The sequence below is a fragment of the Triturus cristatus genome, chromosome 6, assembly GCF_964204655.1.
Source record: "Triturus cristatus chromosome 6, aTriCri1.1, whole genome shotgun sequence".
Classification (NCBI taxonomy): domain Eukaryota; kingdom Metazoa; phylum Chordata; class Amphibia; order Caudata; family Salamandridae; genus Triturus; species Triturus cristatus.
The window spans coordinates 1,004,255,896-1,004,277,336 of record NC_140589.1 but is presented as its reverse complement, the minus strand read 5'-3'; the positions used below and the strand labels follow the sequence as shown (position 1 = coordinate 1,004,277,336).

General features: G+C 41.1%; 1 protein-coding gene across 1 annotated transcript in view; it reads right to left on the bottom strand.

Annotated features, from left to right (window-relative positions):
• The window catches only part of SYNE1 (spectrin repeat containing nuclear envelope protein 1), a 1,959,630-nt gene that overhangs the window by 1,073,111 nt on the left and 865,078 nt on the right, over window positions 1–21,441 (bottom strand). Inside the window, exons 51-52 of the mRNA XM_085611789.1 lie at window positions 18,319–18,491; window positions 9,440–9,749 (exon numbers count right to left, since the gene is read on the bottom strand). Of these exons, the coding sequence (XP_085467915.1) occupies window positions 9,440–9,749; window positions 18,319–18,491 (483 nt within the window). The remainder of the gene's footprint in view (window positions 1–9,439; window positions 9,750–18,318; window positions 18,492–21,441) is intronic.

Here is a 21,441-nt window from a genome sequence, read left to right as displayed (position 1 = left end):
ACTCACGATTAGTAGATGTTGCGAATAGGGAGTTACCCCAGTCCGGTATCCTCGTGTCTCTGAGGGCCTCAGAGGGCCCGCTCTTTGCCCGGTCTTCGCCCCAGCTCTCGTCCCGCACGCGTCCCGCTAGCGCGCGAGGACTGTATTACGATATTATAGAAGAGGGGGGCGGAGATAGGGGAGGAGTCGGGAAGAGGGCCAGGTGCAGCCGGTGTGGAGCGCGCACAGCTCCCTGGTCCTCGCAGTCCCGAATGCGTGGATCTCTAGTAGCAGGCTCTCCCCTGCAGCTGGTGAGTTCAAACAGCGCTATGGCTCCAAGTTGCGGCGTCCGTTGTAGATGACAAGCCCCAATGTCCAACAGCAGGGAAACGATCCTCGAGCGGCTCCCGCGAAGCGGGGGCCGCGAGTGGTTAAGTACTTTGCGGGGGAGGAGTCGGGAAGAGGGCCAGGTGCAGCCGGTGTGGAGCGCGCACAGCTCCCTGGTCCTCGCTGTCCCGAATGCGTGGATCTCTAGTAGCAGGCTCTCCCTGCAGCTGGTGAGTTCAAACAGCACTATGGCTCCAAGTTGCGGCGTCCGTTGTAGATGACAAGCCCCAATGTCCAACAGCAGGGAAACGATCCTCGAGCGGAACCTTAATTGAATCTGTACAGACTATGCAATAGCATTGATGCACATATTACATTCCCTTGGATCTAGGACCAAACTAGTGTCAGGTAGTATTAAACTTCCAAAGCAGGGGACGAGTGTCCTCATTTGAGCATTGGTGCATTAAGGAATGACTATTCTCTTATCAAAACAACTAAATATCAACAATAAATTGGCTATAACACGCGAACCCATGGCGACACACAAATTATTCCCTCTACCTTTCCACCAATCATTCTGCCTACATTAGACCACACGGGTATTAAATACCATGAATCAATAAACATCAAGTATCCCTTGTCTAATGAAACAAACAATTTAACCTTACTGAATCATTACGCTATCATGTAGCACATATACTAGGCTCCTTTGCACATATATTGCACTTTACACTTAAGCACTTTTTCAAGAACAATTGTTGTTATTTATTGTTATTGATTTTACCATGATCGTGACGCGAATGACAGAAGTAAAAACATTAATCATGTTTTACGACAGCACACAGAATAAACATACATATGATATAGTTTCTGAATATGTTGAGGAGATCGTTACAAAATATATATCCAAGTTGACATTTTGATGTAAATTTACCTGTCTCTTCACAAATGTACGCTGTTGTTGTTGTCTATGTCTATTACGAGATTATCGTAGCAAGCTGATCACGTGATCACGATCACACTGGCACTGTCACTTTAAAAAGGTGTTATCTCTCTTAGGCCACTGTCATGTGATCAAGGCTCAGGCGAGCCGAAACGCGTAATGGCGTACAGAGGAATAAAGACTTTTGCACTAACAAGTTGGGTCCGTGCCTTTCTCTTCAGGAGAGCCGCTAGTTTGGAAAGCTGCGGAGGAAAACTCGTGATATATATATATATATATATATATATTATCTACTGGCAGTCGCCAGTAGATAGTTATAGTTAGGACCGTGTTTCCATAGGAAATCTGAAAATTCTATTTTGAATAACTTTGGCGCCGGTTGACGAATCCTCGCGGAATTTTCAAAACTAATGGGGCGCTCCGCTCAGCTCCTACCCTGAAAGTCTCAGGGCGATTCGTATGGTGGGGGCCGAGAAAAAAGGGGGGTCCCAAAACGCGTTTTCCCCATGCATTTTCCCATAGGACCTTTAGTCGAAGGTACAGCCCGAACGGCTGAACAGAATTACTTGAAATTTGGCAGAGAGGTAGTCCTCAGGTCAGGGAAGTGCCTTTTGCAGGTCTGGTGTCAATCTGTTCAGTAGTTCCTGAGAAAATAGCATTTAAAAGCATATAAATATCTATAAGCACGTACCGTGCGCGCACCGTGCGCGCACGGTGCGAGCACCGTGCAAGCACCCTAACGTGCACGAGCGTAATTCTGAATGGTGGTTACATGTTAGTCAACTTTCGAATCGGTCGAAATCAGGAAGTGTCGGACGCCATTTTGTTTGTTTTCAGTGCGAGAGTGAAAAAGGAAGGTGGCGAACGTGAAAAGGGGGCAGGGTAGAGAGTTCCTGACCCCCTAGCCTTTGTCAGGGGGTCCCTGAAGGACCCCGAAGGCAGAAAAAAAAAAAGATTTTTTTTTTAAAAAATCGCGGGGGTGCGCGCACGGTGTAAACCCCCCCCCAAAAAAAAATGTAATACGTAGTTTATTGTAAAATAAATATATAAAAAAAATAATAATACATACATAACTTAGCATTTAAAAAAACGTACAAATTCACTGAAAAAAACATAGGTTTCATACACGTTATAGTTAGGAATTAGCATTTAAAAAACCTTGCAAATTCACTTAAAAAACCATAGGTTTCACACATGTTATAGTTAGGTGGATATTTCACTCGTAAAAAACCAATGAAATTCCCCCGTTATAGTTATTTCAGATAACTATAACTCGCGCGACCGCCACTCTATAACTTTGAGATGTCATCAGTGATGTCATGAGTGATGTCACTGACCATGTCATGAGTGATGTAATATGTGACGTCATCAGCAGTGCATTGCGGGCGCGCGAGTTAGAGTTATCTGAAATAACTCTAACGGGGGAATTTCATTGTTTTTTTACGAGTGAAATATCCACCTAACTATAACATGTGTGAAACCTATGGTTTTTTAAGTGAATTTTATATATATATATATATATATATACATATATATATTCACTTAAAAAACCATAGGTTTCACACATGTTATAGTAAGCTGGACATTTCACTCGTGAAAAACCATTGAAATTCCCCCGTTATAGTTAGTGCAGGCAACTATAACTCACGCGACCGCAATCCTCTGCTGATGACGTCAGATATTACATCACTGTATTTAGACACTTATTTACCCATGTCTTCTTCCATTAATTTTTAGCTATACATATATTACAAATATTTTTTTTCAAAAAGACACATATGTCATCAGTGATGTCATATCTGACGTCATCAGCAGAGGATTGCGGTCGCGTGAGTTATAGTTGCCTGCACTAACTATAACGGGGGAATTTCAATGGTTTTTCACGAGTGAAATGTCCAGCTAACTATAACATGTGTGAAACCTATGGTTTTTAAGTGAATTTGCAAGGTTTTTTAAATGCTAATTCCTAACTATAACGTGTGTGAAACCTATGGTTTTTTCAGTGAATTTGTAAGTTTTTTTAAATGCTAAGTTATGTATTTATTTTTATTTTTTTAAGGTTTTTCACCATGCGCGTACCGTACGCGCACCGTGGGCTTTGCGCACCGTGCGCGCGCTGTGGGCGCGCAGTGCGCTTCACGCACCGCACGCTCACGTTACGCAGTTCGCGGAATTTTTCCGTTTCTACCGTACGCGCACGCTGCGCGCACTCCGCGATTTTTCGAAACAAAATAAAAAAAAAATGTGGCCCTTGGGGGTCCTTCTGGGACCCCCTGACAAAGGCTAGGGGGTCAGGAATTGTCCACCCTGCCCCCTTTTCACGTTCTCCACCTTTGTTTTTCACCCCCTCAGACTGCGAGAGACAAAATGGCAGCCGACACTTCCTGGTTTCGACCGATTCGAATGTTTACTAAGATCTAACAACCAATCAGAATCACGCTCGCGCACGGCAGCGTGCGCGTACGGTAAGTTTTACCGTATGCGCACGGTGCGCGCTTATAGATATATATATGCTTTTAAATGCTATTTTCTCAGGAAATACTGAACAGATTTACACCAGACCTGCAAAAGGCACATCCCTGACCTGAGGACTACCTCTCTGCCAAATTTCAAGTAATTCTGTTCAGCCGTTCGGGCTGTAGCTTGGGCTAAAGGTCCTATGGAAAAATGCATGGGGAAAACGCGTTTTGGGACCCCCCCTTTTTCTCAGCCCCCGCTTGACGAATCCCCCCGAGACTTTCAGGGAAGGAGAAGAGCATTTTTCCATAGGACCTTTAGACACAGCTACAGCCCGAACGGCTGAACAGAATTACTTGAAATTTGGCAGAGAGGTAGCCATAAGGTCAAGGAAGTGCCTTTTGCAGGTCTGGTGTAAATCTGTTCAGTATTTCCTGAGAAAATAGCATTTAAAAGCATATCAATATCTATACGCGCGCAGGGTGCGCGCACCGTGCGCGCACCGTGCGAGCACCCTAACGTGCGCGAGCGTAATTCTGATTGGTGGTTACATGTTAGTCAACGTTCGAATCGGTCGAAATCAGGAAGTGTCGGCCGCCATTTTGTTTGTTTTCAGTGCGAGAGTGAAAAAGGAAGGTGGCGAACGTGAAAAGGGGGCAGGGTAGAGAGTTCCTGACCCCCTAGCCTTTGTCAGGGGGTCCCTGAAGGACCCCGAAGGCAGAAAATTATTATTATTTTTTTTTTTTAAATCGCGGGGGTGCGCGCACCGTGCGCACACGGTGAAAAACCAAAAAAAAATAATAATAATTTTAATACGTAGTTTATTGTAAAATAAATATATAAAAAAAATAATAATACATAAATAAATTAGCATTTAAAAAAACGTACAAATTCACTGAAAAAAACCATAGGTTTCACACACGTTATAGTTAGGAATTAGCATTTAAAAAACCTTGCAAATTCACTTAAAAAACCATAGGTTTCACACATGTTATAGTTAGGTGGATATTTCACTCGTAAAAAACCAATGAAATTCCCCCATTATAGTTAGTTCAGATAACTATAACTCGCGCGACCGCCACTCTATCACAAGGATGATGTCATCAGTGATGTCATGAGTGATGCCACTGACCATGTCATGAGTGATGTAATATGTGACGTCATGAGCAGTGGATTGCGGGCGCGCGAGTTATAGTTATCTGAACTAACTATAACGGGGGAATTTCATTGGTTTTTTACGAGTGAAATATCCACCTAACTATAACATGTGTAAAACCTATGGTTTTTTAGTGAATTATATATATATAATACCTACTGGCAGTTGCCAGTAGGCAGGCATTTCACAGTGGTTATGTGATTAATCGCAGATGTGCACACCATCGGGAATGCTGTAATTGGCTGGAACCAACTTGGATAGAAAATAGCAGCTGCCATTTCATCGTTCGCGAACGGTTCCCGGGGCTGATAATTGGTGTGAAAGTGATGGAGCAGGGGTTCAAAAAAGAAACCTGCTCTAATTAATACCCCATTATACGTATTAACAGTAAGTAGTAAATGAACTAACATGCACCTGACAGAAACAAGAGGGAAATAGCTTTGCGCATGTATGCACTAATATGAAATAATATATAAAATAATTAAAACGTATTTGCAATATGCTTTGAAGAAACGAAAAATAAATGCATGACTAGGAAACATGTGCATTTCGTAGTTGCATGTTGCATCTTGCTTTCAAACAAACAATAATGCTTTTTCCTGCTTAAAGCTTATGCTAGGTAACTCTAATAATGAATAGTGCAAGGGAGGCGGGTACACAGTGCAAACTACATTGTCATATAATTAATAAATGTTCGTTTCCATTTTGCTATAGTGTGCTGGATGAAACTCCAGTATTATTAAAGTTGTCCAGACTGGGAGGGGTGAAATGAAGAGTGAATCTGAACTGACAGAGGCAAGACAGACGCGCTGTGCTCAGCAGAAAGGATACCTGAGTTGAAGGACAATATGACGTTCATCTGCCAAGTGCTGGAGTCGACCGTGGGACCAGAGTTCTATTCCGCAGACGTTGTCAATTTTATGAGTTAAAGTATTCAAATGTATCATATGAAAGAAAACGTGAGCATGAGTTAAGAACCAAACTGTGAGAATGGATGCTGAACAATAAAATGACCAAATTGTATATGAAGTGACATGGTGTGACAGAGCCACACCCATGCCCACCAATCACCAACTCAGTTTCCGTAATGTTTCAATTTGTGTGGGACGGATATGTAGGTTTTAGGGTATAATTGGGGTGCCTTTAGGGGTGTGGTTTAGACTTGCGGGGAGGAAGAGAAGAGGGGTGAATGTGTCGCTGTTCGTCGGTTTGCAGAGAGGCCTAGCTGTTTCCCTGTACCTTCCCCACTTTTGGGTCCAGTAATCTTTGTTCCCTGATCCTATTTCAGGGAACACCCAACATCGCCCAGGCCGAGGGGGTGGTTTTCCGCAGACCGATAGGTTTGTATTGTCTCTGACTCATACATGAAAATTGTTTGCAAATGTATTTTGTCTCTGAACCTTTTGTCTCTTCACCTATCCACTCCGTCATTAAATATATGAAACGTATTATTTAGATGAATCTATTGTCTCTTCATCTAACCCCTCCATTAGGTGCATTATGTTTCGCATATTGATTTTACTAAAACTTTTGTCTCCTAATCTATCCACTCCTTCATGCATAATGTCATTGACTGTGTGATGAGTTTGTATTTCATTTGAAATTGGTTGATGTTTTCTCTCCCTTTTGTGAGTTTCATTATTTGCACTTGTGACTGTGTGCGATGAGCATCTGCATTAATATTGAGCTAAAGCTTCATAAACTTTACAGAGTGTCTGTGATCATCTAGTTTACTGAAGGGTTTGTTTTAGAAAGTATAATCATTATCATCAACTATTCAAACAATTGGTCCATCGACCAAGTAGAAGGAAAGTTGACTAAACTTGAAGAAAGCATTATTCATGATATATGAATTTCTAAGGAAAAATATTGAATGTAAATAAATTGATCCCAGCGCATCAAGGATTCTGGGTGAATGAGTATAGGCCATTGTAATTGTAATGAATTGGGTATTGATCCCTGATGAGGTATTGACCTTGCGCTGGATCAAAAGCCAATATAAGGAGTCTGGGAGGAGATACTTTGACCCCATATTTGAGAAATGGGTGTGTTAGTGACACAAGTTATGTGTCCAAAATAGATTTTTTTAAACATATGCGATATTCGAGACGACACCATGAGCCCCATGTACCATCACAGGGCCATCACGATTTTCGCGGGGTCACTGCGAATATTGGTAGAACTGTAAAACAAAAAAAATATATATATCTATATATTTGTACACACTTGCTGGTCACCTTAACAGACTCATATACACACTCACAAAGTCACTCAGACACTTAGACACCCACTAACACACTTATACATGCAGTCACATACCCACTCAGATACTCATGCACCCAGTCACATACCCATAAAGGTACTCATGCTCCCACTTACAGTCTCACTCAGAGAGTGACGCACCAATGTACACACCCACTTAAAGACTCACTCACCAACTTAGAGACCTATTCATAGACTTATGTGCACAATCTCATACCCACTTAGAGACTCTTACACTCACTCACAGACCGACCTGGGCAGTCATGTACCCACTCACAGACTCACTCAGATACTTATGCACCCACTTACAGACTCACTCAGAGTCACACACCCATGTACAGACCCACTAAGAGATGCACCCACCCACTTAAAGACCCACTCACACATGCACATATGGACTCACTGACAGACTCACTGAGACACTCATATACCCACTCATAGATCCACTCAGATACTCATATACCCCCTCACACACCCATGTAGTCACTAACACATTATGTCACAGATCCTGTCAGAGGGTTATGCACTCAGTGACTCACTCAGAGACTCACACACCCACTAACAGACTCACTCAGATGTACATGCACTCACTCACTCACTCACTCACTCACTCAAAGACTTATGCATCTACTCACAGACCCACCCAGACACTTGCCTTCCCAGTTACAGACCCGCCCAGACACTCATCCATGTACCCATTCACTCACCCACTCAGAGACTTATGCTCTCACTCACAGATTCACTCGGACACTAATACACCCACTCACAGAACCACTCAGACATTCACACACCCATACAGTCACTCACACACCCACTCAGAGACTTATGCACACAGCCACACATAGACTCAGAGACCAACGCACCCATCCACAGAACCACTCAGACACTCATGCTCCCAGTCATAGACCCACTGAGAGACTCATGCACTCACTCACAGATCCACTCACACTCATGCACCCACTCACTCACCCACTCAGACACCCACTTAGACACTCATGTATACATTCACAGATTCAGTCAGTCATATACTTACTTACAAATGCACAAAGACGCTCATGCAACCAATCACAGACCTACTGAGACACTGATGCACCCACTCATAGATGCACTGAGACAGTCAAACAGTTTGTTACAGAACCATTGATAGACTGATGCACAGTCTCTCAGATCCACTCAAATACTTCTATAGTGAATGAAAACCTTACAGACACAGTGATGCATGCAGTCACAGATTCCACTGAAAGAGTTATACACTGTGTATAGAGATATGAAGGGAGTTATACATGCAATTATAAAGTCATTTAGATAGCAAATGTTGCAGTTATAAGTTTTGAATGTGGTGGTGGCTGGAATTCACTTTAAAAAACCAAGGTCACATGGATGTTATAGTTAGGAATTAGCATTTAAAAAAACAGTAGAAATTAACTGAAAAAAACAAAGGTTACAGGGACGTTATAGTAAGGAAATGAAATTAAAAAACCTTAGAAATTCACTAAAAAACCAAAGGTTACATGGACGTTATAGTTAGGCTGACATTTCACTCATACAAAACCAGCATAATTTAGCAGTTATAGTTAGCTCACTTGTGTCCCCGCAATGCATTGCTTATGACCTCGCACCAGTTTTATCTGTGGCCCAGTGTTTCACCCTACTAAAGTCACTTCTAGAAACACTCTGACCTTTTTTTTACACTTTGCGTTCGGAACCCTTGTTATTTTGGTTCAAATGTTTTTTTGTTGTTTTTGGTACAACTTTTTCGTATGTGGAAACTTCAAAAAGTCTAATTTAAAGCATGAATACCTTCTGTGATTCTTCGTGCACTTGCGTGATATAACTGCACCCACAGGAAAGAATTAACAGATGCAATTCACTTTTTGTTAGACCTTCTTTAGCTCCTCTTTTCATGATGTAAATTGTTGCACAATAGGTTGGTCTGTTTTGAGTCCTGATGATGACCAGAAGATTTATCCAAGGATAAATAAATCAACCTCCCCAAAAGACTTGGGCCTGACCATAGTGACACTGTCTCTTTAATTGTCCTTTATAGGACTGCTCCCTATCAAAATTTTGCCACGTGACTTGTAATATTGTATAAGGCTGACATTACTTTTATTCTAAACATGCTGTTGTATTACATGCACAAACATCTGAGGACTAAACATACAAAAGCGGTAGTAGGACCAGGTACACTAAAATGTGTGAAGCAGGTGTGTGAGGTCCCAGCAACTGAACCCCCTACTAAACACCAATGTGCACAGAAAAACAAAGACCACAAAGCAGAAATAATGCAAAGCTCTAGAAGTAGAAGCAATTACCTTGACCACAGTTGTGATGTCATTAAACTGTGTTTTCAGTTCATCTTGAGCTTCTTCCTTGAATGATTCATCCTCCGTCTTTTCGTACAACTCTTTCGATTTCTCGATGAGGCGGTGCAGTGCGGTGGTATGGTCCTCAATGTCTGACAAAATAGCTTGGTAGTGATCAAACTGTGATAACTTTTCCTTTAAGCCAGGTTGCAAGTGCACAGGCTGTTCAACTTTCTGATCCACTGCCTCCAGCCACTGTTCAAGCTGGCTTTTCCTCTCCAGATGATCATCCCACTGGCTGATCACAGACTGCAGAGAGCTTGAATTATAAAAGCATGCATCTTTGTTAACAGGAGGCTTTTGATATCAGCTCTACAGTTCACTAATTGATAGTCTTTAATCTCCAAACAAATCCATGGCAAACATATGCAGCATACAATAAAATATAATAGTACATATTGATTTACTGTGACCTTTGATCAGAATCCCATTGATGATCTAATTTGCTGATTAATATAGCAAGGGAAGTGAGATGGCTCAGTCTCTCCCTTTGATAGCAGAAGAAGTATGTTAATTACCATGTAAGCATCTATCCGCAGTGCGTAGTGCTGAAAATGTACATGCTATGCATACTTCTACCATCTAGGGTTAGACCCAGACTCTGCAAGTTGTTTTTCTGTTTTATTTAGCTTGGGCATCAAATCTCCTCCTCCTCGAAGCATTGCGCATGTTCAATGGCTAATTTGTTAGATAATGTTTTTTCCCCTTGACATATAGGAAGTAAGGATATAGTCTGCTAAATTACCTTTGCTGTTGAACATGCTCTATAGGCGTGTACTTGTGTCACTATCTAATCCCTGTCGGGGTGGCAGGAGGGTGCATGTGAATCTGCAGCACTACACACTACGAATGGATGCTTACAGGGTAAGTAACATATTCCATTTGTAGCATGTGTAGGCTGCAGAAACACATGCTATGCACAGACTGGAAAGCAGTACCCCTCTCGCCGAGGCTTTAAGCATGAAATGGTGCAGTTGTTTAAAATAATATGCTTAGAACTGTTAGCCCTACTTAAGCCTGTTGTCTGGCTTGCACATCTACAGAATAGTGTTTAGTAAAATCGTGTGGGTTTATACGATGTTGCTGATTTGCAAATGTCAATTTCTGGAGTATTCTCTAAAAAGGCCATTGATGGTCCTTTTTCCCTGGCTGAATGAGCTCAAGGCATAGCTGTAAGTGTTCTCGAGGCTTTGGTGTAGCAAATTTGTATACATTTGACTATCCATCTTGCTATTCCTGATTTTGAGATAGCATTGCCTTTGCGTGGATTTGAAAATGCTACAAATAGGTATTGTGTTTTCATGATGGGTTTTGTTCTTTCCAGATAGTACATAAGAGCACGTTTGACATCTAGTGTATTTAGCACCCTTTATGGTACTGTTTCTGGTTTTTGTAATAAAACAGCCAAGTGCGAAGTTTGATTCAAATGAAAAGGTGAGATGGCCTTTGATAGAAACTTTGGATTTGTGCATAAACACAAATTTTCCTGGATTACTTGAAAATACGGTTCTTTTATAGTGAGTGCATGTATTTCGCTGATTCTTCTTAGGGACGTAATTGTCACAAGGAAAGCGACCTTCCATTATAGGAACTTTACTTGACATTTGTGTAATGGCTAAAAGGGTGGGCCTGTGTGTCTAGTTAATACTAATGTTTAGGTCCCATGTAGGAACTGGTGGTGTATGTGGTGGAATAACCCTGTTTAAACCTTCCATAAAAGCATTATGACAGGTATGCGTAAAAGGGATTGGTGGTTTCTGTTTTGTAGGTAAGTGGCAATAGCTGCTAAATGCAGGTGCATTGAAGGGTACGCTAAATGTGTGTTTTGTAGATGTAATAAGTAATATATTAGTTGTTGTTCTGAATGCCAGGATGGATGAATGTAATTTGAAGCACAGTAGTGAACCAAACGTTTCCTTTTAGAGGCATAGCAAAGTGTTCCGTTAGTATGTATTGATTTAGTGGACATATTTCTAGTATGAAATGTAGAGACCCAGCCTTTTTTGGTATCAGAAAGTATGGAGAATATACGCCTTTGTTGTGGTGTTGGAATGGGACAGGTTCTACGGCCCCTTTCTGAAGCAATACATTTACATCTTCCTTTAGCAGATGCAGATGCTGTTGGGTTAGTATATGTCTTCGTGGTGGGATATTTGGAGGTTGTTGTGTTAATTCTAGGCAATATCTCTGCCTGACATTTGTAATATCCATTAGTCTGAAGTTATGTCTGGCCACAATTGGTGGAACTGTTACAGCCTTCCCCTTAAAGTTATTTTTTCTGAGCGAGGGGGGAGTGTTTGGGAAATCATTGTTTGGGTGTAGAGTGCCTTTACCTCTTCCTCTATTTTTGTAACCATTTCTATAGTACCCCTGACCTGTTTGTTGGCAATATTATTGTCGTTGTAGGTGTGCTTTCCATGGTAGGACTTTTGGAGGCCCCTCTCCCTTGATAACACTGAAAGGACTACTGCTTTTGTGGTGTGACTTCTAAAGAACCCATAGATTTTGCAGTGCCTGCATCTTATTTGATCTTCTCTAACTGTGTTCTGGGCAAAAGAGATGTTCCCATCGAATAGAATGTTTAGAATGTGCTGTTGCACCTCAGGCTTAAATCCAGATATGCCTAGCCATGCATGTCTACACAGCATTATTGAACTGCTGATGTCTCTTGCAGCAGTGTCCGCAACATCTAGTGCACACTAATGGTAGCGTTTGAAATTTGTCTACCCCGATTCACTAACTCTTTTCCTCATTTTATTTATTCTCTGGGTGATGTCACATTAGTTCCTGCATCTCTTCCCATGTTCCTCTATTATAACAAGATAGTAATCCAACCGAGATAGCAAGTTTCAAGGGATATGGACGCCCTGTATCTACCCTTTTGCCTGCAGCATTGATTCACTTACTGTCCTTATCAGGAGGTGGCGCATCTCCAGTGGCCTAGGATGCTGCCTTTTTCCTAGCAGTTATGACCACTAGGGAGTCTGCTGGTGGGTGGCCCCTATATATATTGGGTCTGTTGGTGAAGGCATGTATTTTCAATCAATGTGTGGTGTAAGTACCCAGGATTTTACAAGGTCTTTAAATATGTCTATGGAGACTTACAAGACAGAGCCAATCATAGGGCAATATTGTACTGTGTGTTCTGTGTGCGATAGTGTCTCAACAAATCTGTTTCTTTCTCTGTGGTGTGCATAGAAAGTTTTTGGTATTCTGCATCCCTCTGGATAACACAATAATAGGATGATGTGGGATTGGTGGTTTGATATTAGCGCCCCATGGGTCTGGGCTGTGCTGGGGGTTTTCATGTGAATCATCAGCGTGATAATCCTGTTGAGTTATTTCCCTCTACTCCTCCTCTTCCTGTGTTGGTCAGGGTGATTGTGCTTCTGGGGATTCTGGGTGACTGAATGTTATGTGGCTTGTGGACCTATGTTCAGGGAGAATTCTTTTTGATGAAGGCTGTGGGATCTCTAGATCTTGTGCCTGCTGTTTTGAATAATCTTTGTGCATATATGTATACAGCTCTTCAAACACATTGCCTTGTTCCTCATGTATTTCGGTATGTGTCATGTACTTCCCTGTTGCCGGTAGTATGGCTGTGGAAGTTGCCACTGACTTTATTGTCACGGAAACATGGCTTTTCTTTGATATAGAAGTTTGTCCATATTCCTCCATCTTTCTTTGAGCCAATGCTTTTTGTAGTCTGAATATCTCGAGCAGAGCACTTCTTCAGATCCGATGGCATGTCTGGCGTGGAAGCCTGTTTGTTTTTTGTCGGTGCCAAAACATTCTTTGATGCTGATTTATGCTTTGGTGCCAGTGTTGTGTCGGTGCCATCCCATCTTTCAGTCTTGTCGCCCGATTGGAAACTAGAGTGTTCCCGTCCCTTTTCGACTCTTTGGCATGCTCGCAATGTCAACCTGAGCCTGAGGTCTGTGGCCCACCATGGCATGGAGGAGGACGGGTGTGCAAAATTCGTTTAGCATATGATGGGTCAATGTTGCTCACAGTTCTTGGTGTCGATTTTGTTTTTGGTCCTGACCCAGATATCATAGCCTTTGGTGTGGTGCCCTCAATGTGGATTTGGGCCTCTTCGTTCCCGCTGGACTCTTTGGAGGCTACATAGTGGGGGCTTGCAATGACTACCCTACCTTGTGTTGCTGTATTGGCGTCGATCTCCTCTTCGCCCTGCGATTCATTGTGGGAGAACGCATCCTCGGCCACCATCTTCATACTATGTGCTAGGCGCATATCACTTCTATTCCACAGCATCTTTTGTTTTTAAATTGGTTACACGCTGCACACTCTTGCTCCTTGTGCTCTGGTCATAAGCATAAGTAACACACTTGATGAGTGTCCGAGTGAGTGTATCTTGCCCGGCACCGAGGGCACCTGCAAAGTAGACTTTCTTTTTTTGTCTCCATTACACGGAGACAGACATTCCTGACTGGAGTTGAAGTCGGTTGATAGATACGATTGAAATTGTGTATGCTGTTCCTATTTTTCTCCCTAGGCTGCGTAGGCGTCGAACCCTGAAGAGCTCCGATGCAATCTGTTTGAGCCCAATGGTGGAAAAAAATATCTAACAAAAGAGCCGTTGAACATGTGCAATGCCTCGAGGAAGAAGAGATACGACGCATGATGCCGACCATGCACATTTCTTGAGAAAAACAACTTGCAGAGTCCAGGCCTAAGACTAGATTGCAGGAGTATGCATCACATGTGTATTTGCAGCCAACATAAGCTATGAATATATAAATTTCATTGCAAAGGACACATGTGTACTAGAGCATGAGCAACAGATGATTTTGAACATATTTCTTCTTTCCACATAAGGGGGTCCAAAAATGTGTGGCTGTTGAAGAATATTTCTAAATTTAAAGATTACATAAACATTAAAGTTGTGTATCTTTGACTTGTGTTTCAAAATGTGATATGGTCTGAAAGAGAATAGTGCACAGTATCATTGGATGGGTCATATCCCCTATCAGGGTTGGAGGCTCACAATAAGTCAAAATTGTGATGGTGGCCAAGTGACATAAAACTGCTTATATAGGTTGAGGTTTCTATTTAATTGCAATGGAGTACAAAAATGTTTTTGTTTTGTGGATCTGGTGATCAAAGTAGAAAATTCACATTTTATTGGCAGGAAACTTTTAGGTTGATTTTATGTCCTAATTTCAAAACAAGGGGTATGAATGTCATCAGATACTGGTAAATATTTACCTGCCACTATTTACCTTATTTTGATGACCTCAACAAGGCATAGGTTCATGTATGATCTAGCATCCTGGGAATTGTCTGGGAGCTGAATGAGAAAAGCCTAGCCTCATGATATTTAATAAGTGCTGGTGACAAGGTTTCTTAACAGGAGTACAGCAGAAGACCCAATAGGATTGGCATGTATAGCAGGACACTACTTGGGTGCAAAGCCTTGACAGAAATACAGCCACATGGGCCAAGGATTTGTATGTTCTTCCAGCATCTGGTCTAGTCAGAGGTAAAACATGGGCACTGTAGAAGAACACCACACATGCACATAGCAACTTAGTCACAGCAAAAGCATGCTCTCTACATGGCACATTCCTTCTATCCCTGCCACATAGACTGTGGGAGATCCGAATGCGACTGGTGATATTTCCGTATATAGTAGATACAATAAGGCAGGTCCATTTTAGTCTGACTACTGGACCCTTGAAATGAAGCGGAGCCATAGAGGTAAGATTTCTTGTAAAGTAAGGTTATCCATTGTCAGGAGATTCAGCAAAGAAAATCCTTGTTAGGGCGAATGCTACTTTAGTGAATTATAGGTTTTCAGCACACTGAAAACTATTGAGGCTCACTTCTAACTCATACAACATTGATCTTTAGTATTGCAGAGTCACTGGTTGTAGAATCAGTCACTGATTCTAGCAAACCCTAATTCTCACATTTACACTAGACTTATGAGACACCTAATGATACAGATCAAGCAAAAACAACTCATTTTGTGCTGCGTACCAAGAAGCCTGCCAGTCCAGGCAAGCCTCTGTCAGATCATACATCTTTCTGCAATGGTAGATGGAACAGAAATTCCACTAATGCATTGAAAGTAAAATATATTATGTGGCTTGTGTACTTACACCACCCATATTTATGAAAAACATTTATATTAGACTACAGATTAGGACGAGTGAGCCCTCACAGTGAATGCATGTCCCAAAGCTATTTTGACTTTGTTGGTTTAAGCTACATTGTCCAGTAACTGGCCTTAATATGATTCAAATCATTAATTTATATCTTCATTTGAATTTTTTTTAGAAAAATTATTTTGATATTTTCCACCCAGTTTTCAAAATGTAATTTAAATATGACTCTGATATTGATAATATTAGGGGAAGGTACTGTACTGCCGGAGGAAAAACTGTCTCACAACCAGTTTTTCCACCCATCCCAGATCCAGAGGCTCAGCACATCTTCTAGCCTTAAGGTAATGACCCAGCTCCTCAGAGGTGAATGCCTTGGCGTCTGGGTCCCAGAAAACAAGGGTATTGTCAACAACCTGCCACTTAACATGGTTTTCTTATAAGGGAGGAGGAAGAGTCAGTTCTACATCCTCCAAACTGACTTTTTCAATTGGAGATGACAAATGGGGCTAACAAAACCTGTTCTCATTTACTCCCATGCCCCCAGAACTGCAGGAACCAACCTCAGAAATAGGGGAACAGCTTGGACCCTGGCAAACAGGAGGTTACCTCTTCTAGACAAGGGTGGGTGCAGTTTAGTGAGAGTCACAGACCCTACTGGTGGAATGAGGGAATAGCCATCTTAGATTTAAGGCTTCTGCAAATTTGTACAGTAAAGCAAAGAGGATGTGTCACAAAAGTGGACAGAGGGCAAGAAAAAAAGCTGGGCATGGAAAATTCTCGTTGAGAACCTTATCACTACTTTCTCAGACTATTCTTTGAAACTGTGAAGGCTAGCCCTAAGGAAGAAGGCTCTGCTGCAAGAAAGAACACTCAAGAACTCCTGTTTCCTGCTGGAATCCATGAACTGGAACTGATGTTCATGAGCAGGGTGTTTGACCTTCTATTTGCCTGGATAAAAAAGCAGATGGAATCCTGACTTGAGAGGACTGGAAACTGAAGGAGCCACTGATGGAGACAGACCTGACGCCTAGAAGCCTGCCCTAAGGACCTGGGTGCTGCAGTATTTAGCATAGAAACCTTTTCCAGCAGTTGGAGAAAAGTGTGTTTCGTCCTCTTTTCACCTCTGGAGGACTGGAATAAGATGATGAGGTTTACCCTGGAAGGTTGCAACCACGGCAGGCAATACAACTAGGTTTGCCCCACTCAGAGCTTTTTGCTGCACTGAAAATTAGTTCAGTGGGATCTTCTGGGGAAGGCATCCAGCGTGTAGAGCCTGACTAAACAGAGCTTCCAGTCTTTCTGTGCTGGAAGATTCTTAGTACCAAAGAATTTACTAAGGGCCTGATTTACACTTTGGTGGATGGATTACTCCGTCATAAATGTGACGGATATCCTGTCTGCCTAATTACAAGTGCATCATATCATATGGCACTTGCCATATCCATATGCTAAAATCTAAATCATGCCCTAAGTTGGAAGGTAAAACTTTGGAATGGAGTGAGGAAGCAGATCTACCCCAATGGTAAAAGAAAATGTCTTTGTGCAGGAAACCCAGATTTGTCTCACTCAAACTAAGGCTGCTTATTGATGACATGTACTGACTTTGCAGCACCCTCACTGGCATCAGACCTTGCCCTGTTCTAACTTCCGTAACAGAGACTAAGTGCAACTGTAAAACCTTGACTGGGACAACCTACATAGTATATCAGATCTCTGCTTCACAGTGGTTGGTATGATATTGCTTCTAGGTCCTGTGAGACGCAAAACACATATTAGTAGTAGTTTTTTCCTGTAAAACTTTAAAAAATCATTTCTCCAGTCCCCCTTATCTAATCTGTAATCATTTGGTGTTTTTTTCTTATTACATGTTTCTCTTTTTCTAAATTGGTTTGTGGATTTTATTATGCTGTTTCTTTACTTTTTTAAGAATACTGGTACCGCTTGAACTTAAGATGCATTACTCTGCAGAACTGCATGATGCCTGTGCAATAGCTATCAGAGGTTGAGCAGATTTTCACAAAGGCTTGTGTTAAAAGCTAAGTAGAATGTGCTTTTTAAGTTGATAAGGGTCACCCCTTCCCAAATTTATATCCCACTTACCTTACTGTCCCAACAGTATTAAGAAGATACTCATAAAGATGACCTATGTGTATGGGTTAATACGTTACAAATCATGCCGAAAACATTAAGGAATATCTCATTGTCTGATGAAGGTGGGGAATGTACTGTACTTCTACAGAGGAGGAAGATTTATCCATTGTACATGCTGATTTTACTTATTTACTTATTAGGGTTTGTAAAATGAAAACAAGTTTCACTGAGATGTGTTTCAGAACTAGTTTATTTCATGTCATATCTGAGGTGGAATGGAGGGAAGTTAATCAGATCAAATACCCACAGAGCTTGACTTGCCCACTGCACAAGGACTTGATGTAGCACTGCCAGTACTCCCTGGTCACGAAAAGGACCAAGGCTTGAGTTGAAGAGTTTTAACTACTGTGGATGTGAATCATACAGTCCTACAATTTATCTCTTAAAACAGAAATGCTAAAAAATTGTAGTTCTCTAAATCATAAAGAGGGCAGTGCACCAATTCTTTAAACTATTGTGTACATTTACATTATGCGAAATGAAGAAAGTTATCAATTTCCAAAATCAAATCAGTTCAAAGGGTGTAGTGACATAGTTTGAGAGTACCTGTGACATTTGGTTGAGTTTTGAATGAAGCTGGCCCACACTTCCTTTAGCGTTTGCAGCTGTGTCTGAATCACCTTCTGCCCTTCAGGATTGCTGCTCCTCAGTGCCTGCTCTCCCTTGCCGATGGCCAAATTCAACTTCACTTCACCTTCTCCTTTCATTAAAAGTAACTCCTATTGGGTTATGGAACATTAGTGTAATAAAAATAGAATGCCTTGTAAAGTCACTTTCTAGCAACAGCTGGGGGGTGGTTGTCAGATTATAGAAAACAATGATTTATGTACTTCATTTAAGGATCAGTATAAACTTCATTCCCTGAATTATGCAAACATAAATAGAGAGGATGAGGCTGACATACTTGCCAACTTTCTGAGACCAAAACAGAAGTGGGATCATTCAGGATTTCACATTGTTAATTATCATATTGATGACTTCATCAGAATTATATCACATCACTTTTCATACTGACATCAGTGTAATATACATCATGACACTCAGTAAGGAGCCATCCTGGTCAAAAAGATGATACAGAGGGCAGACACACCAGGTGTTCTGAATAAACCTCAATTCCACAAAACTTTGACAAAGCCATTTGATCCGACCTTGGCAAGTTGGAGACGTGGTTAAATTCTTTTTAAAAGTAAGCGTATGCCACTAAAATAAAACAATAAGACATGACACCACCTCAATTTGAAAGCCATATACTTGCAATACAAGTTTTTAATTTACAAATGATAATACAATTGGAACAGACTAGCAGGCAGGTGTATTTAGAACAATAAAATAACCAATTTTTAGTTTGAAGCACATCACCAGACCATATAATGCTTATTGGTGCAGAGAAAAGGTATTATTCACTGTGATTTACCGCAACACATAGGGGCCGATTTTGATGCCGCTCTTTAAGCCTCCGACCACAGGTCCAATGCTTCCAGTCCGACATCTCCAGTTTCAATTCTAACCACTTAATAACAATGTAGACAGTTGGAATTGAAACAGGCCGGTCATTCTGGCTGGATTACGATGGGCTCCTTGAGCCCGTCAGCCTGTCGGAGACCCCAACGAGATCCCTGAGGACGGCTTTTATGCCGTCGGGAATTCAATGTTGATTTCCCACAGACTTTCCATGACGGGCTTTCAGTGCCTGTCCCAAAGATTAAATCCAAAGCACTTTACAGACTCTGTGGGCCTCATTCACATTCTGCATTTTGTAGTCTATGAAGTATCAATAACATAGTAGTACTCACATATTACCAAATGCTGTTCAATAAACGGGCAGACATATCTGCCTTGCCTATCTTCTCTAAAGAGATTTAGACTCTTGTGAGCCTACTTTTAGTAGTAAGTGTGTGAGGACCAGAGAGGAGTGGCTGGAGAATTGGGAATCATTAGTACAAAATGGGAGAGGGATCGGGAAAAATAACAAGGTGCTTAGTGAGGAAATAGCTACTATAAGAATAAACCCATAAAACAGTAAGATCGTTGCTATTAATTGTACATTTTTAATAGTCTTAATTTAAGAATAAAATTAACCTTTTGTTAAAATGCTAAGAATAGTGACTCATTCTGCACATAACTTTTGACAAAATGTTTTACATTTTCAATAAAAACAAAAATGTTACTGTACGTGGATTTTTAAATTATTTATTTCTACATTAAATACGATTATTTTAATGAAATATTTAATACACATTTAATGTTAGGAAATAATCTGTTATACAGTTTTATTTGATTACTTTTTAATACTTTTTTTGAATAATTTACATTTATATTAAATATGTTTAATATTTTTTCTGTACCATCACATGTGAAGAGCTCCACCACAGTGTAGATCACCACCTACATGTCAAATGTTACTATTAGTAGCTTTACACTCATACATTCTGAACTAGGAGGCTCCAATAGGGGGTGGAGACATGCAAGTCTACATATAGCTGTAAATCTTCCTTCAAAAATGTTGAATAGCAAAAGCTTGTAGCGTTACACCTAGGTACAGTAGTAAATACACATACATATGTAAATATACAAGTGCATATTTGCCCTTTGTGGATCAGGTCAGGAAATGTTACCTTTAGGTGAAGCTATACAAGGTGATTTATAAACAAATGTGAATAAAAAAGAACTTCCACCATAAAGCTGTCTTTCCCTTCAGCTCATTGCCTTGCATTACTCTCAAATGTGAAACCACTTCTAGCTCCACTTTCCAAAGAAACCTCTGTATTTAATGTTTGGCTGCCTTCCCTGATCGCTGTTTTTGTTTTAATAAGTATGTGCAGCTAATTGCAGAGTCCCCAGCATTTCAACTGAGGTGCAGTTTCAAAGAACCACACACACATTTGGTCCCTTATGCTCCTCTCGCGACAGGTAGGACAAAAACCATACTCTGTACCAGGCAATGCAAACAATGATTGGGATGAAGCTGAATTGGCTTAGATGATAATGGAGGAGAAATCTGGGCAGGGAACACCCAGATATGAAGAGGGCAATGTTCTGGAATGTGCAGCTGGGATTTAAATGAATACAACTCCAAATAAATTACATACATTTTACTTTGGATTACCTAATATGTGTCCGCAATGTAAAACAACAGAAGTTGATTTTATGTGTATGTCATGGTCCTGCTCATTCCTACAAGCGTATAGCAAACTGTAGTAGAAGAAAATGAACGTTCTGTAAGAAAAACTACTGTATGTACTTCTGAAAACTGTGTACCTGATACCTAGAAACGAAAGTAGAGGGCAGCCTTAAGATTAGCGGACCTGTCACTTTTCTGGCTAATGTGAGGAACTGGGGTGTATTATATGGTATGGCTGTGAAACCACGCTGTGTAATACACTACCAATCCTTCTAGGAGCAATCAAGCTTTCTTTGTCAAACCTCAGCTCAACCTTGGGTAGCTGTAGAGCATCAAAACAAATTGAAGACTAAAGAAACACGACTCTCAAGAAATGCAACACCAATTTATAAACATAGTTTGCATATTTATGAATGTATGGACACCAAAATGAAAAAGATGCACCGGAGGGGAGGGTTCAGGAGAAATAGATTTTAAAGAAATAAAAGATCAAAACTTTGCACTCAACCGCGAACAAGCGCTGGTAAATTCAACCAATTTGACACTGA